This window comes from Astatotilapia calliptera, chromosome 14 (genome assembly GCF_964374335.1).
Source record: "Astatotilapia calliptera chromosome 14, fAstCal68.1, whole genome shotgun sequence".
Taxonomy (NCBI): Eukaryota; Metazoa; Chordata; class Actinopteri; order Cichliformes; family Cichlidae; genus Astatotilapia; species Astatotilapia calliptera.
The window spans coordinates 31,799,803-31,815,751 of record NC_137435.1 but is presented as its reverse complement, the minus strand read 5'-3'; the positions used below and the strand labels follow the sequence as shown (position 1 = coordinate 31,815,751).

The following is a 15,949-nucleotide window of genomic DNA, read 5'->3' as shown; positions in this document are numbered from 1 at the left end:
AGCTAATGACATAAATCAACTTAAGTTTTGGCCTCACTAATAAATTGTGAATGCTTTGATCATTATTGTTGTTTAATAGCAGCAATTATTTGCAGTCTGTAAAGCGTTGCCATGTTTTTCCACTCCCTTCCAGTTAATAGCGGAGTGTGAGCAGGTGAAGACGGAGAGAGAGATGGAGCTCATCAACGAGCAAGTGCTCATGGCCATGTGTGAGATGGGCCTGGACCGAGAGCGCACACTTCAGGTGGCGAAAAGTTTCATCTCTACCTTTTTGTTTATTTGTCAAAATAAATAGCACAGCTTATGAATGTCTTGCCTTTTCTTCTTCAGTCTCTACAAACAGATGCATATGATCACTACAGTGCCATCTACAGTCTGCTGGCTGACCGCCTCAAGAAACACAAGACCCTGCGTGTTGCTCAACCCACACTGCGCCCCATTAGCTATCCTCTAAATGCTGTACAGGTGACTCATTACATCAGTGTAGTTTTCTGCAGATTCTGTGTATACAAAATTGTCTTTATATCAACAGATTTTAGGAATAAATTTTAAGCGAGGCACTTGAGCTGTAGATGTAGTAAAGGCGCCTCCTCCATCAGTATATCTTACTGTAGTCCTGGTGTCTGTCCGCTGAATGGTTTTAACCCATATCTGCCAATCACTCTGGGCTAAGAAGATTGTTATCAAATTAGCGCAACCCTTATGACCTCTCTATGTGTGTGTGTGTGTTTGTGTGTCCCAGCAGACAGACCCACAAGGTAATCCTGTTAGCATAACCGTTCCCCACGTCCAACTCATCAATCCAGAGAACCAGATTGTTGAGGTGAGTTAGCAGTGGAGTCAAGTGGTTGCATCAGCCTGGGAGTAGGTGCGCAGCAGCTTGAAAAACAAGCTAGAACTAGCTAATTTCTTCATAAACTGCAACAGTGTATATAGTATGATGAGAAATAAGGGGAGTCTCTTTAGACTCTTCAACTGTGTTTTGATTTCAGTTAGTCAGTGCTATGTAGTAAAAATGTGTTCTGTTTTAATAGAAAACACTTATGCATGTTTATATAAACATGGAATGCATTTAAAATGTGAACTTTGTCTTTATTAAGTAACAAATGCACACAAGCATGCAGCACACAGTACCAAAGATCACTTCTGATTACCAAACACTGGCTGTGTGTTTATCTATCGTTCAGCCTGACGGCAGCATGGCTCTGGACAGCGATGAAGGGGAGGAGCCATCTCCTGAGGCCATGGCTCGCTACCTTTCAATGAGGCGGCACACTGTGGGGGTACCAGACCAAAGGTTAGGCATGAACTGACACTGTTTTCACTCACATTATTAGGTATTTGTCTAAAATAGTGCAGCACAATTGCATTCTGATTTGTTGACTGTCAGCTATTTATAGATGAGGTAATATATTTTAGGGTGTGCACATGTGGGTTATTTCAAGCAAATTTAAGTAAGAATGAGGAGCATTAAAGCATAAGTAATTATATTAGCTGCTTTCTCACTAATCTTAAACAATCATCGACTCATTTTATGTCATTTTCTCCGTTTCCCTAACAGGACAGAGATGCAGGAAGATCTCCAGAAGCTGCCACCTGGTTTCCCTCGTGGTGCGCTGCCCCAGCCCCCTTTCATCCCTCTTGCCCCCACTATGGGTCAAATGCACACTCTTATGCCCACACAGAGCCTGCAGCCCACACAGCAGCTGGAATACAAGGTACAGTAAGCTGGGTTAGACCGGATTTCACTTGGTAGCCATCAGCTTACTTTATTTATTTTCCTACTTAATCTGACTTCCTGTGCCTGCTGATCCTCCAGGAGCAATCATTGTTGCAGCCGCCTACCCTCCAACTGCTCAACGGCATGGGGCCTCTGGGTCGAAGAGCTTCCGACGGCGGGGCCAACATTCAGCTACACGCTCAGCTCTTGAAAAGGCCCCGAGGGCCCTCGCCACTTGTCACCAGCCCGGTGAGGATCTGGATTTCTGAATGTAGTCCACCTTGTATGTCGTCCTCCTATGTGCTGAACAGGCGTTGACCAGTAAACTCTTTGCTTCTCTTAGCATCCTATCCCTGCAGTAGCTCCGGTGGATGAGGAGGGTTCAGACGGAGAGCCAGATCAAGAGGCAGTACAGAGGTAACCCACGGTGACGGTTTTTGGTGAAGGGGAATACCGTACAGAGGTGCTGTCTAAATGAGAATCTGTGGAAGTCTCATAACCTGTGACGACAAGTACAAGTACTGAGATCTGGGTCGGCCAAGATATTGAAGTCTAAAGTTTATAGAGGAGGTTTTATAACCAGGTAACTGAATAAAACAAAGTGTAAAAAACCCACATGAATATAGTCATGTAATGACAATTTTATGTTTGACTTAGTTTTTAAAAATAATGTGGAAAAACATTGACATTAGTCTGGGGTAATGATGGGCGCTGGGTTCTTTTATGGAGCTGTTGAGTCTAGGTGAGCTCTTCCCAGCCGATCCTCTTCAGACAGCACCTTCTGTAGACCTCGCTGGTGTCCTGGGTTGCTGGGAGTGAGTGCCTCTGGCTGCTCTGCTTTTTCCCCCCCCCAACGGGAGGTGGCCACTCTGCTGCGGTGCTTATCCCATCTTTTCTCTCTCCATTGCGCAAGTGCCTTCTGCCACAGTCCTAAACTGAATCTGCCACCAGACACAGTGCCTCCTATCACTCATACTCTTTGGCCAAGAGCTTTTCTTTCTCTCTCTCATTTCAGTAAGTGCCAAATTATCCTCTGGACCTTTTCACTCTTTCTCACACAGCTTTGCTAACTCTGAAGCTTGCAAAACCAATGAATACTAAATGGCAACCAGTCCAATCCTAAAATTGGAAGGCTGGGGCGTTGCGGGACACCCATAAGCTATAACATCCATCGACCGGTGTAATTTTTTTGTTTACTGTTTTTTGATTGGCTAAGATGATATTAATCATGGCACCTATTGGCAGAAGTGGAAAGGGGTGGGCCTTCCCTCCCCATCTCCATTAGCCAATGAGGACAGAGAGCTGACCAGCGCTGCTTCCTGTCTCCCACCCTCACCCCCGTCCTCCCCCCCTCCCTGCGGCCCAGGTACCTGGCGAACCGCTCCAAGCGGCACACGACGCACACGCTCATGAGCACATCGCATGGCGAGCCCTCGGCAGAGTCACAGCGGCCCCAAGGCCCCCGTCAGAGGGTGGGCTGGGTCCCCGACACACACACCCGGTGAGGGGACACACCCACTCCGAGCTCTCTATGCACAGACACACACAAACACTGAGACCCATTAAATGAATGGAAAGTTAAGCCCAATTCTTTCTCACACACTGTCACACACACATTCTCATCACTTGCAAACACATCACAAACAACACAAAGGATGTGATCCATACCCACCAATGGAGAGTGATGGTAGAGATGGAGTTTCTGACACAGGGCGCAAATGCTGTATCTTCACATCACCAGTAAACCAGGATTTAGTAGAACTCTTTCATTTTCACAAACCTGGGGGAAGACAGAGAGTTTACCAGATGTTTTTTTTTTGTTTTTTGGAGGTTTTTGGAGGGTTTTTTTGGAGGTATGAACAACATCTCAGAGCTAAATCACTACATTTGTACATTTTCTCTGCAATAGCAGCCATATTTTACTGTTGTCATGCTGGCAGTTTTAACTGTTGTCCCTTATAGGTGTCATTATCCTCCCCCTCAGCTCAGCAAAACTGAGTGTACTTTTCTACCAAGGCAGCCTAACCTTGGGTTTAAAATGGGGCTATAGATGGGTAAAAGTTGAATTTTAAAGAACGCATGTTCTGTTCAGCTGTATTTTTGTCTTTCTTTTTTATGAATATGAATTTCTTGATGACAGACACAGCTGCTTTATCCAATCCCATCAAATGATCTGTATTGTCTAAGCTCTGTACAGAAAAATAACTATATCAGTGTTCAGCTGAAGAGGGGACTTACTGTCATGCACCAATCAGCCACAACATTAAACCCCCACCTCCCAATAGGGTAGGGCTTCCTTCTGCAGGGAAAACAACAGGTCAGCATCTTGGATTATTCTTTGTGCTCCTTGAGCTTCCTTGAGTGTGTTGTCCTTCTTAGGGAGTACCATTGTAACACTGGGTATGTGTGTGGTCTGTTTAGGTGGTTTGGGTGTATGAGATTAAAACCCACTGCAGAAATAAAAACAAATCATCCTAGTAAGATGTTTAATTCCCTTCACCTGTCAGAGGTTTTGATGCTGTGGCTGATTGGTGTATATATATCATCAGTGTTGACCTTAGATAACCTGGCATGAAGATCATCTAATGTAACCAGGCTTACATGGCATGATTTACAGGAAAGGTGAAATTTCGAGGTTTCCTTTGACATATAAGTTCGGGCTCCTTACGCTTTTTACACACTGGACTACGCCTCCATGACAACACCTGAATATGACCATGTTGTGCAGGTTTAAAGTGCTCACATGTCTGTTTCTGTGTCTTATCTCTGTCTGTATGGCTGAATGCGTGTGTCTAATGGTGTACCTATGGTATCTGTCGTGTTACGTCTCGTGTATATGTGTGTGCGTGCACGTGTGTATTTGTGTACACACTTGTCTGTGTCTGCTCCCCATGGCCCCCTTTTCAGATCCAGCTATAAGGACTGTAACACCCTTCATCTGCCCATGGAGCGCTTCTCTCCTGTCAGACGGTTCTCTGACGGGGCTGCCACCATTCAGGCCTTCAAGGCTCACCTAGAGAACAGCAGCCTCATTAAGCAACTCAAGCAGGTACATCACCTTACTTGTACACTTTTAGAGCCATTAACTTGTTTACATCCTTATATTTGTGCGGGAGTTAAAAATATATGGCTTACTTTTACTTTTTAACCAGTTAGAAAACAATCACATTCAAAGATTAAGGATTTTCAGTGAAACCGTATCACTGTTCTTGCTTGGCTAAACAAATCACTGTTTTCCCCTTAGGGTTGATATTATATATATCTATATATCTATATCTCTATATTGTATGCAAAACATGGTTCCCAGAGCAACAGTGCAGAACAGGAAATAGTTTGCAGTCGCTCTGATGCAAGTTTGAATCGCTGGCGAGTACAAACAGATCCCTGACACTGTAAATATGTGCTTTGTTAGCAGTGGAGGACTCTGATGCGATGCATTCAGTCAGATAGTCTTGGCAAGTCATCCATGGGATCTGAACACTGTTGTGACTCCTTGTTGGGAGGACTGTTACTGCACTCATGCTAACTTAATTTCAGTAATCATCAAACCTGAAGTCTGACATTTGCTTCACATCACCTGTCTGTTCTTGCTTCATGTTTTTGGATGCCCCCCCCCCACACACACACACACACACACACACACACAGAGTAGCACAACAATAGACTATCACAATCAAGCAAGACTCAATTAAAAAACACACACACATATTTTTTTTTAACTTGAATTTCTTGTAACATCTGCCTTTTTGCTTTTATGTGCATCACATGGCCAAATCTGTTTGACATGTTTGCACAGGCTGCTGTGATAATGTGCAACAGCTTCATTTTATTGTTTGGTCTTCACACCACTAAGTGTGCGGGGATTCCTGTTAGCCAACTAAAGGTTTTTCTTAAAAGAAAAACAATGTTGGATCCACTGCATCAGCTTTTCTTAAAATGAGACCAAACTGAATCTCTGACCTGACAAAACCCACAACTTTTCTTGAGATGTCGCATCATTTTCAGCAATCCCACAATGAGATTACCTCACCCACTAGGAGGCGTAGGTGGGGAAAGAGATAATGATCAGAATCGGTGGGCGCTTCATGTTGAGCATTCAGGATTAATATTGCTTAGAATAGAGGCACATACATGACCTATGCCTGGGAAAGCACCCGTAAAACTAGATTACAGTAAATTACGTCTCTCTTCGTTGGTCATTAAAGCTGAAACTGAAAAAGCTGGTGTTATCAGGAGGTTGTACTTAAGAAACACTTGGAAAATGTGGTATTTTTGCAACACAATTAATCTTATTAGCTAAATGTGATTGGTATCATTAAACACAGGGTGATCTTAATTATATGAGCACACCTGTGGCAAACAAATCTGAGGTGAAACTGTTGAATGGTTTGGATTTTTGGATTTTTGTTCTAATTACTGGCAAGACTGGTAATTGTTCAAACCTGAGAGCGTGTAGAGTGTGGATACTTGTAATTTTGTGCCTTGTTAGCATGTGTATTAAACACCCTGGGTGCGCGTCTGTGTTTCCAATAGGAGTGTGAGCAGCTCCAGAAAATGTATGCTATCCAGCAGGATGAGAAACTCCTGGAGCACACCCAGCAGCAGCATATCCTGTACCAGCAAGAGCAACAAATCCTCCACCAGCAAATCCAGGTATGTGAAGCTAATGATATGAAGCACTGTGTCTTCACATCAACTTGGGCCACGTTATGAAACTCTTAAGTGGACCTGTTGTGCTCATGTTTATTATGAGCATCCGCCACTGTATTATTATTGTATTCTACTAATTTACTCAGAAAAGGGAGAATTATGTTTTGATTATTGCTGCAATGAGACCTGGGCGTACTGCACTCAATTACTGATGCTCCTGGAAACAAAAGTTGCTTATCTTGTTGAAGGAGAAACACATGTGAGATGAAACTTTATTGATCTGGATCACCTTAGACTTGGCTGCAGTGCATTGTAGCTTCATTTTACTTAATGTGTTTTTTTTGGAGGCATGAGAAGTGTACATGCGTGTTATGCTTTGTCATGTTATGTAGTCTGCCCTGTGAGCCATAATCTGGTTATTTGTCTTTACTTGCAGGGTCTGTCTTTAGGCCATGGAGAAAGCCAGCCCAGTCACCTAACCCACCAGCTTCAGAGGTACACACACACACACACACACATTACTCATCAGCTATTGAACGGTGAACAATGAACCTGATACCGTGGTGCAGCGCTATCGACTGAAGTGTTACATCACTGTCGTATCTCTCTCTTCTCCTCTCCTACTCTGTCCTGTCCTCCCTCAGGTTGCGTATCCAGCCCTCTAGCCCTCCGCCAACACAGCCCAGCAACCACCTCTTCAGACAGCCCAATCAGAGTTCTCCGCCTGGCTCTGCAGGAATAATGCAAGGGCACGGTTAGTAATACTACCGCCGGAGTGCTTAAATGCTTTAGTAGGTGATGTGACTGTACAGAAATGCAGTGATTAAACTGTAAATATAAAACTAACTGGCTTATTCACAGCTCGCTATATATTTATTAGAACATCTATTTTAACCTAGAAAGAAAAACCTAATGATCAGCATATTGCATTTCTGATTCAACACATGTTAGTTTGCATCCCAGTGTGCGTAGACTTCAACAAGTAATTATTCTGACTCACTAAAAGATCCAGATCTTCCACATACATTGACATCATTTGTTTTATCCAGATAAAACAAGCAATCTCATTCGGAATCTTTAAGTCACTTTGCACTCAAAGCTACGTGGCTAGACACAGTGAAATATTGTTCATGTATCAGAATCAGAATCAGAATCAGAATACTTTATTGATCCCTGGGTCTCTGTGCATGAGTGTGATGTTGATCTTAACATATTATACTGCAGGGGTGGGCAACTCCAGCCCTCGAGGGCTGGTGTCCTTCAGGTTTTAGATGTGCCCTTGATCCAACACAGCTGATTCAAATGGCTAAATGACCTCCTCAAGAGGAGGAGAAGTTCTCCAGAGTGTTGGTAACGAACTAATCATGTGACTCAGGTGTGTTGACCCAGGGTGATATATAAAACCTGCAGGACACCAGCCCTCGAAGCCTGGAGTTGCCCACCTGGAGTTATAGTGTGTTAATTTAAACTTGTAATTGCAATCAAAGTATGAATATCTGCACAATACAAACTGATTTCCAATTCTCAGTTCCATGCATTTAACTTGTGACACGACCTGAACGAATAGTGTACAATTTTAATATGGTGTCCGATTGTAAACACTCGTTCGTCAGTATTAATGTAACAGTAAGAGAAAGTTTCCTAATTACATTAAATCTATGCCTGCCTTCAGTGGACACAAGAAGACTTTAGATGCTACAGAGGTCAAATGTTAAATGTTATAGTCACAATTCATACTTTATAAGTTAATTAAAATACGGTTTGGGTTTTGCTGTGCAGCTAAAGAGCAGATATTTAATTTAAAAACAAAGCTCTTTATTCATTTCTGGCTTTTGTTCTCTGTACAATAGCACTGCCATGTTCGTTTGTGTGTTCTGAATAATGCAGTAGAAAGCATATAGCTTATGCTGACTCAATGAAAATGTTTCCTCAGGGACAGCAGGTGAGTAAACACCTCAGTCGTCAAGAACAAAATAACATGTGATTAGCGTGATAGGTTAACAGCTGTTTTTATTTTCTCGTTGTGTCATTTGCAGTTTCCAGCTGAAAAGTCTTAAGAGAATTTATTTATTCTATTTAGTTGTATTTTTTATTTTTGGAATTTTTTGCTCAGCTTAAATTTATAAAAAATTTTGATGATTTTGCTCTCATCATTTTCCCCTTCTCTCTCTCTCGTTCTCTTTCAGGTCAATCATCAGTGCAGTACCAACATGGCGCTCCAGCCATGTACCAGGGCCAGAGTGGCAGCCCGCCTCCCACGGGCCTTCCTCGAGTGTCTCTGCAAACCAATCCGCAAGCAGCATCTGCCCGCCCCACTGTCCCATTGGCACAGGGTGTACCTCAACAACAGCAGGTGACTGCAAAGAGCCAATCAAATGTGGGGTTTTTTGTCTTCTGAGGAATTCCCTCTAATTCAAAGGTGTCAAACATGAGGCCCAGGGGCCATAATTGGCCTGACAAAGACTTCAGTCCGGCCCACTGGATGGCATTGTAAAATGTAAAGGAGTGCACCAGTGCCATTCATACTATACCAAAGTAGCTGGGTAACAGTTAAACTGTTAAATGACAGAAACACTGTTTTATAACTGCAGGAATGTCTGAGCAGTGAGCTACCAGAACATTTTCACTAATCTGACACGTTTATTATACAGAAAAACTGAGACGTGCTGTTAAAAATTGCAATTCTGCTTCAACTGGTTTGACCCACTTAAGGTCAAAGTGGGTTGAACATGGCCCACGATGTAAAGAGTTTGGAATCCCTCCTATAACCGAATCAAACATAATATCTGACTTTTTTTAAAATTTTGCTGTCACGAGCTAGAATGTATTTAATTAGTCGTGAAGCGATGCTGCAGTCACTAACGAACACCATCCTTTGTTGTGCAGGTGACCATTCAGGTGCAGGAGGTGGAGCTGGGAGGTGGGGCACAGAGGCAGAGCAACTTTCTGTCCACGCCAGGCGGACACAGAGTCCTCGGGAAGCAGCTCAGCGCAGACAACGCCGAGTCGCACAGGTGACGCTCGCATCATGTCACCACAACCCCCCCCTCCCCTGATGGTCGCCAGCAATGGACTGTTTCTGTGTCCTCCTCTTTGCCTTTTAGTTAGATTGCATGAACTCACCACTCTCCCTCTCTCACATTCATTGCATTGTTTTTTTGTTTTGTTTTTTTCTCACTGTATGCTTCTCATTTTTTTGTTTTTGTTGTGTTTTCATTGCTTCCATATTAAATGATTTTTCTACCACTGTATTTTGAAAACTCGTTGCTCTGGACATTGTTCGTAAAAGAGCAGACGTAAGAATTATAACTTTGTTTGAAATGTGTTTAAAATGACTGTAAATCCCTCATCGTCTGTGCTGAGTGGACAGCAACAACAAACTCTCCAGCTCAGTGTATCTGGGTGAGTTTCTGCATGTAAACAGAGCATCAACTCGAGTAGGAGGTCAGTCAAACCTGTGACCACCACCCCTGACTTCATTATCCCATAACTGCCCCTTGTAGCCAGGACTACCTTCACTGAGTGAGCATGTTACAATCTTGAAGTTGCAATCTTTATTAAAAAGCATCCTTTGGAAATATGTTACACCTCTCAGTGAATACTTGAACCTGGAGCAGCGTGTGATGTGTGTTCTAGGCTGTCTCTGTGGATCTTTAGCAGATTGGTGGACGTTAGGTGATGTGTTTGCTGTGTATACAGAGGATTGGGAGTACATTGTTGTTAGACAGCAGGTAGGTAATTACTGTGTGTGTTCCCTCCTGTTTAGCCGCAGCCTTGGCCGCTTCACATCGGGCTACGACCAGGCCCAGTTCAATCCCCACCTCTACTCTGGCGACGCTGCCTCCCGAGGCGCCTCAGGCGTGGTGGGGTCCTACAGCCCCTACCTGCAGGGAGCCTCCCTTAAAGTTCCCGGCCTGGAGGGTTACCAGACCGGGGCGGTGGGGACCAACAACTACGGAGCCCCTTCCACACTACAGCAGGCTCTCCTCTCCCCGACTCCTTTGGACTACCGCCCCCCTCAGCAGCACGTCACTCCCACCCTGCAGGGCCTCCTGTCTCCCCGCCACTCTTTAACAGGACACGCCGATCCCAGACTGCCCCCACAGGACCTGGCTGCCCTGCTGAAAAGGCAGAGCCCCCGGCCATGTCCGGCACCCCCGACACCATCCAGCGGTGCGCCACAAGAGTATGGAGATATGCTGCTTCTCCGCCAGCTAGGCCCAGGAGAAAGCTTGGAACCACAGGCACCTCAGGGTGCCTCTGGAGGGCAACACTACCACCACCTCCTTCAGATCAGACCCCCGGAGGTCCAGCAACAGCAGCAGGCACCGTGCCCCAGCTTACCTCACTCAGAGAGCATGGAGGAGGACGAGGTACCGGCTAGCTACCATCACCCACACGAAGGCCTTCTTGCCAAGACAGGAGAAGGACATGAGCTCCTGGGGCCTCCCCGAGGAGGCACCCCACCCTACACCTCCCCTACACACAGGCATGGTGGCTACATAAGAACTGGCACAGGTAACAGAGGTGAGACCTTACCCCAATTTCAATGCTTTCTCCAAAGATCTGGAATCCAGTGTCTGTCTTAACTGGAATATTTTTTTCCCGCCTTTAAATTCATGTTCTTTTCCTGTATGTTAAAGCCACGAGGTAAACCTGTACAAATATGTCCTTTTCAGAGTCTGAGCATGTGGAGTGCAGGCCTCAAGGACAGGCCATGGAAGTGCCTGATCATAATGGTGTGGGCTACTCGCGAGGCCCCCAGGGGGAGGTTTACAGATCCAGAGGACAGCTGCAGCGCCACCACACCATCCAGACTTGTGATGATGCTTATGTGAGTCAAACACTGCTGCTATGGTTACACACTACATTGATCACTAAGTGTGGGTTCTAGTAGGTTTTTGGGGGTGTTTTTGTTGTTGTTGGGGCTTCTTTTTTTTTTTTACATTTACATCAGCTTCCAACTAGGTAAAATAAAAACAATTCAGTGTTAAATTCCATCCTGTTGTTTTGGTGGGTCATGGAAAAGGGCTGGCAGAAACAATCACATTTGTATGTCATTTTTATATTGGCTCGATGTCCTTTTGGAGGATATGGGATCTTAGCTCACTTTCTCTGCCAGTGCAGTGCTGGAGAACACCCACTTAGCAGAACGAAGAAAGCGTATGTTTGTTTGTATGACTAAATGAACTAAGAGGGCATCAACACACTGCAAGGATGCTCACAACATCCAAATTCTGACTCACTGTTTCCGCTAGAAGCCGTTTATTAAACACGATTCATTTTTCCTGCCTCTAAACTGTCGTTCGCTTCCTGTTCCAGGATCAGGCAGACCCCATGTCTGGGATGAGCTTGCTGGCTGGGAAGGCGCTAAGCTCCGCTCGCATGTCGGACATTCTCAGCCAGACATCGCTGACAGGAAGCCAGCAGCTACACCAGCGGGAAGAATCGGGTCAGTATGAGACCTGTAGTTACCCCAAAAACAGTATTCTCTGTTTCCTCATCAGTTAAAGATTTGTGTTTCCCATGCAGTGTGCGACGTTGAAGGGGAGCTCCATGCGGCAGCCTGCTATCCCTCCTCCTGCACCAGTGACATGCTCCTTAGCTACAAGCCCCCTGACCTGCAGTACAGCATGGAGCAGGCTGGGGTCTAGCACAGGTACACACAGTGAATGTGAAGTCAACCTTAAAGTCTGTGTGAAGCCTCAAACATCACTTCTTTAATCTTAAATACTTGATAACAACTGATGTAGATTTTGGTATATCAGCAGCAAAATGATTGAGGACATTGTTTCTTGTTTCCCTCTGTCTTCCTGCAGGAAGCGGTGTATCCTGTGTCCATCGGTCCATATCAGCCATCCTGAGTTGTGTTGACTTGAGTTGTGCAGCATCACGCCAAACCATCGTCGTCTGCCCAAGCAGGGGTGCTTCTGTGTCCATCTGTCTGTCTCCATCTGTCCCCTGGGAGGGCAGTTTGCGCGAGAGAGGGTGTGGGTGTATGTGGTGGGTGGGTGTAGACATTAGAGGGGTGAGGGTCTCAGGTGGAGCCTCGGGGTTCAAAGGTCAAAGTGCCAGCATTTTCTGCACAGACATCCAGCATTCATTCCCGCAGGTCGTCTCCTCTTCGCAGCTCCCGCCGTGGGTAGACTGGGGCTCCGCTCTTCCCTTTTTCATCTCGACCCCACCCGCCTTTCCCCTCTTCCCCCCTATCTACAAATCTGGCCCGCCCAGCTCACCCCACACCCACCTTGTAGCCGCCTGACCCAAACCTCCCCTTTTCTCTGTCGGCATACTTCATTATGTGCCTCACTGGCCGATGCATCGATACAGTAATACTTGCAAGAACGTCGAGTTCAGCGACACAAAGAAACGTCCACACTGCTGCCACAAACCCAAAGTATTCACATTAGGTGCGACTGCGTGTGTGTGTGTTTGTGTGTGTGAATGAATGAGAGGGGTGAGCCGAGGGTGTCTATGAATTTCAGTCTGCTCCTCCCCTCTCCCCTCTCCTCCTGCTGTCCTGCAGCAGATCATTCCAGAGCGGGCTGAAACCTCAGCGGTGGCCGCCCCCTCACCCGGCCAGGCGGCGGGCGTTTTGGGTCAGGCTCCCAAATGGGCAACAAAAGCGCTCTATCCAAAGATGGAGCTCAGTGACATCGCACAGGACAAACCAGCTCTAATTGTTTTGTTATTTTTCTGGCTTCATTTCTTCTATTGTTTTACTTTTTGTTTCTTTTTTTAAATTTTATTTTATTTTAAAATTCATTTTTACAGCTAATGTCCACGTTGGCATTATGTTCGATATTGTTACTCTTATTGTTATTACTGTTTTTCTGTAAAAGAAGTTTTACTATGATGATTGTTATCATTATTATTATTATTATTATTATTATTATTATTATTAAAGGAAACGGTTCTGTGTTACAAGGAATACAAACTTTGTTCTTTGACTTAAGTAATTCAGCACTTTCGGTTCCAGCTTTCCTCCGTCAGCTTCCACCCTTCATCGCGGTTCCTCGCTCTCTGCCATACTGTCAGCTTGGTTTTCAATCCAGCCTCCCAATCCCCTCCAACCTCTAAACTTTCCCCACTTTGTGTTCCCCCCCCCTCCTCCCCCCACGTCAGTGACAGTGTATTGCATTGTGGGTAGTTTTACCAGACATTTTGCTCCTTTCCTTGTACAGTGATGCCATGTATAGAACGCTATTGCAAATTTCTGTATCTAAACTTTAGTTTCTGTTCTGTTTTTGTTTTTAGATGATGTTGGGGAGGCTTTATTTTTCTTCTTTTTTTAAAAAGTATATTGGTATTGTTTATCATTTGTATTTGTATTTTTTTTTTTTGATGTCTTGAGAAAAAATGTTTTCTTCTTGTTTTATGAATCTTGAGATTTCTAGCCAAAAGAGGACAGAGAGAAGAGAGACGGTGCTCTTCCTGCGTCGTTAAAAAAAGCGATTGTTCTTATTTGTTTTAATGTTATTATGATATCGAGACACTTGAATAAGAGGAGAGTAATTATTTTGTGTTGCTTTTTAAAGTATCATTTCAATCGATGTTGTTGTGACTGTCATTCTCGTTGATGTTGGGGGGCCTGTTTTCTGTTAACGGGCTAGTTGTGGCAGGCTTTACAGGGTCAGGCTTTCGGGCTTTTGTCTGGGTTGGTTCGGGTGCTACTTGACTTGATGCTCTTAAAGGAAAAACAAAACAAACTACAAAAAAGACAAAAAAATGAGGGAATATCTTGTAAAATAGCTGACATATCATCCAAAAAAGAAACATCACAAGTGTGGTCACGGATAAACCCACTTCTATTTCTCCCTCTTGCTGCCCTACCTACCAGTCTGCTGTGATCCTCCCCGCCATCTTTTACTATGTCGGCTTCTGATCAGACGGCGCCTTACAGACTTGGCCCCCTCCTCCCAGGCTAACAATGTTACCACCAAGGAGGACACTGCAGCTGCGGCTCACCCCCCACACGTTCCCCTCTTTTGGATTCATTTGTGATTTTGTTTCACTCTAACCCCGGGTGGAGGTGATGGCTGCATGAACAGTTTGGATACACCTGGACATCCCTCCGAACTGTAAAAGGGAAAATGTATAAGGAGGTAACCATAGGAATGAATTATTTGGATTCTCCAAAAAAAAGGAAAGGTGTGGTCAGAGCTGAGCTGGGAGGGTACGCCCACCTTTACGCTAGTCTCCCAAGGTGCGTGCCCTGCAGCACACTGGGGACCACAGCAGAGGACTGCACCTCCCTTTTCTTCCTCTTTGTTTTTCAAATTTGGTTTGTTCTGTATCTATCCTCTCATAAATCAATACTCAATATTGGGCCAGCAAGTGGACTGCGGCGCAAAACAATCGAGCTCCACTTGTGTGCTTGTACAAGGGAGACGCCGCAGAACATTGCTGCGCTGGTCTCCATATTGTACGCTATATACGCCCGAGAACTGTAGGTGGTGTCATGCAGCGCTTGCGCTTTCCATTTGCAGCATGTCACTTCCTGTTTACTGACATTCGCTTTTATTCAGGCCCGCGGTTCCTTCTTAGCAGTTGTATCTCTAAAACAAAGTGTACACACAGATGTGAACAGGGAAGCTGATGTGCATGCTGTTCCTTCCAAACCGTGTTTTAATTGGACAGAAGACAACCTTCCAATCTAACTCGAGAGTTTCCTCCAGATCTCAGTCGTTCCTCTTTCAGATCTGACCTCCTGTTATTTTTGTTTTTTTCCTCATTGTTTACACCAAGCCAAAATCAAGAACTGAAGGGGAAAGGATTGAGTATGGAAAAGGGAAATAATGGGGATGGAAGATGCATCTCTCGTCCCATTGGCTGGACAAGAGACGCAACTCCAGAAGTTCCTCTTGTTGTTTGCATTGTGTCCAGTTCCAGAGCTGTATGTAAAGGTCGAGGGGGAGCACACTGGAATGGAAAGCACAGCACTGAGCTGAATCGCACACATCTGCCTGATCAGAATGATCTTTCCTCTTTTTTGTTTTATTTTAATTTGTGTATCAACTCTTCCATCCCTGACTTCCATCTTCTCTCTCCATCCCAGCAAGCCAGCTCTCTGCTCCACTCCTGTTTCTTAGGTTCATTTTGTTTTCTATTGGTTCTTTTTTTGTCTACTTTTTTGTTGTTTTTATTTTTCTTTTTTGTTGAGTACAAAAATACTAAAGTGCAACAACAATGATTAAAAAGAATATCAACCAAACTGAGATGAATAAATAAATATATATAAATAAAGAAATAATTTAAAAAGGTTGACCAGTGTGTCTTTGTTGTACCTGCTCGCACGAAACTTGTGAATCAAGTGAAATTTCTTGTGCCCGAATTACAACATCGTGACTGTAGGGTCAAGAGTGATTTGGCCAAACGTTGACATGACCAGACAAGGTTTGAAGACACTCTAGTGTAGGCTGCACACTCAGTTTCTTCCTACTAATATTTTTCATGCACTACATAGTTCTTGTTCCTCAAGGACATCCCTGTTACTCCTCACAGCTTGATGCCGCCATTGTGCTTCACTGTAGGGAGGGCATTAGCAGAGCAGTGCAGTTTGGCTCCAGCACAAAGTAG

General features: G+C 44.6%; 1 protein-coding gene across 3 annotated transcripts in view; it reads left to right on the top strand.

Annotated features, from left to right (window-relative positions):
* Window positions 1–15,635, top strand: part of sik3 (SIK family kinase 3) — a 40,711-nt gene extending 25,076 nt beyond the window's left edge. The window contains exons 8-26 of one of the 3 annotated variants that reach the window (XM_026191504.2): window positions 134–244; window positions 331–465; window positions 746–823; window positions 1,188–1,297; window positions 1,562–1,718; window positions 1,820–1,969; window positions 2,064–2,137; window positions 3,087–3,221; window positions 4,628–4,769; window positions 6,254–6,373; window positions 6,807–6,865; window positions 7,015–7,124; window positions 8,557–8,723; window positions 9,257–9,384; window positions 10,137–10,897; window positions 11,050–11,204; window positions 11,693–11,822; window positions 11,903–12,029; window positions 12,190–15,635. In XM_026191504.2, coding sequence (XP_026047289.2) covers window positions 134–244; window positions 331–465; window positions 746–823; window positions 1,188–1,297; window positions 1,562–1,718; window positions 1,820–1,969; window positions 2,064–2,137; window positions 3,087–3,221; window positions 4,628–4,769; window positions 6,254–6,373; window positions 6,807–6,865; window positions 7,015–7,124; window positions 8,557–8,723; window positions 9,257–9,384; window positions 10,137–10,897; window positions 11,050–11,204; window positions 11,693–11,822; window positions 11,903–12,024 — 2,844 coding nt within the window. In that variant the 3' untranslated portion in view covers window positions 12,025–12,029; window positions 12,190–15,635. Of the gene's footprint in view, window positions 1–133; window positions 245–330; window positions 466–742; window positions 824–1,187; window positions 1,298–1,561; window positions 1,719–1,819; window positions 1,970–2,063; window positions 2,138–3,086; window positions 3,222–4,627; window positions 4,770–6,253; window positions 6,374–6,806; window positions 6,866–7,014; window positions 7,125–8,556; window positions 8,724–9,256; window positions 9,385–10,136; window positions 10,898–11,049; window positions 11,205–11,692; window positions 11,823–11,902; window positions 12,030–12,189 lie in introns of all 3 variants that reach the window. The other 2 variants (XM_026191503.2, XM_026191505.2) reach the window with 2 other exon arrangements.
* The last annotated feature ends 314 nt before the right edge of the window (window positions 15,636–15,949 follow it).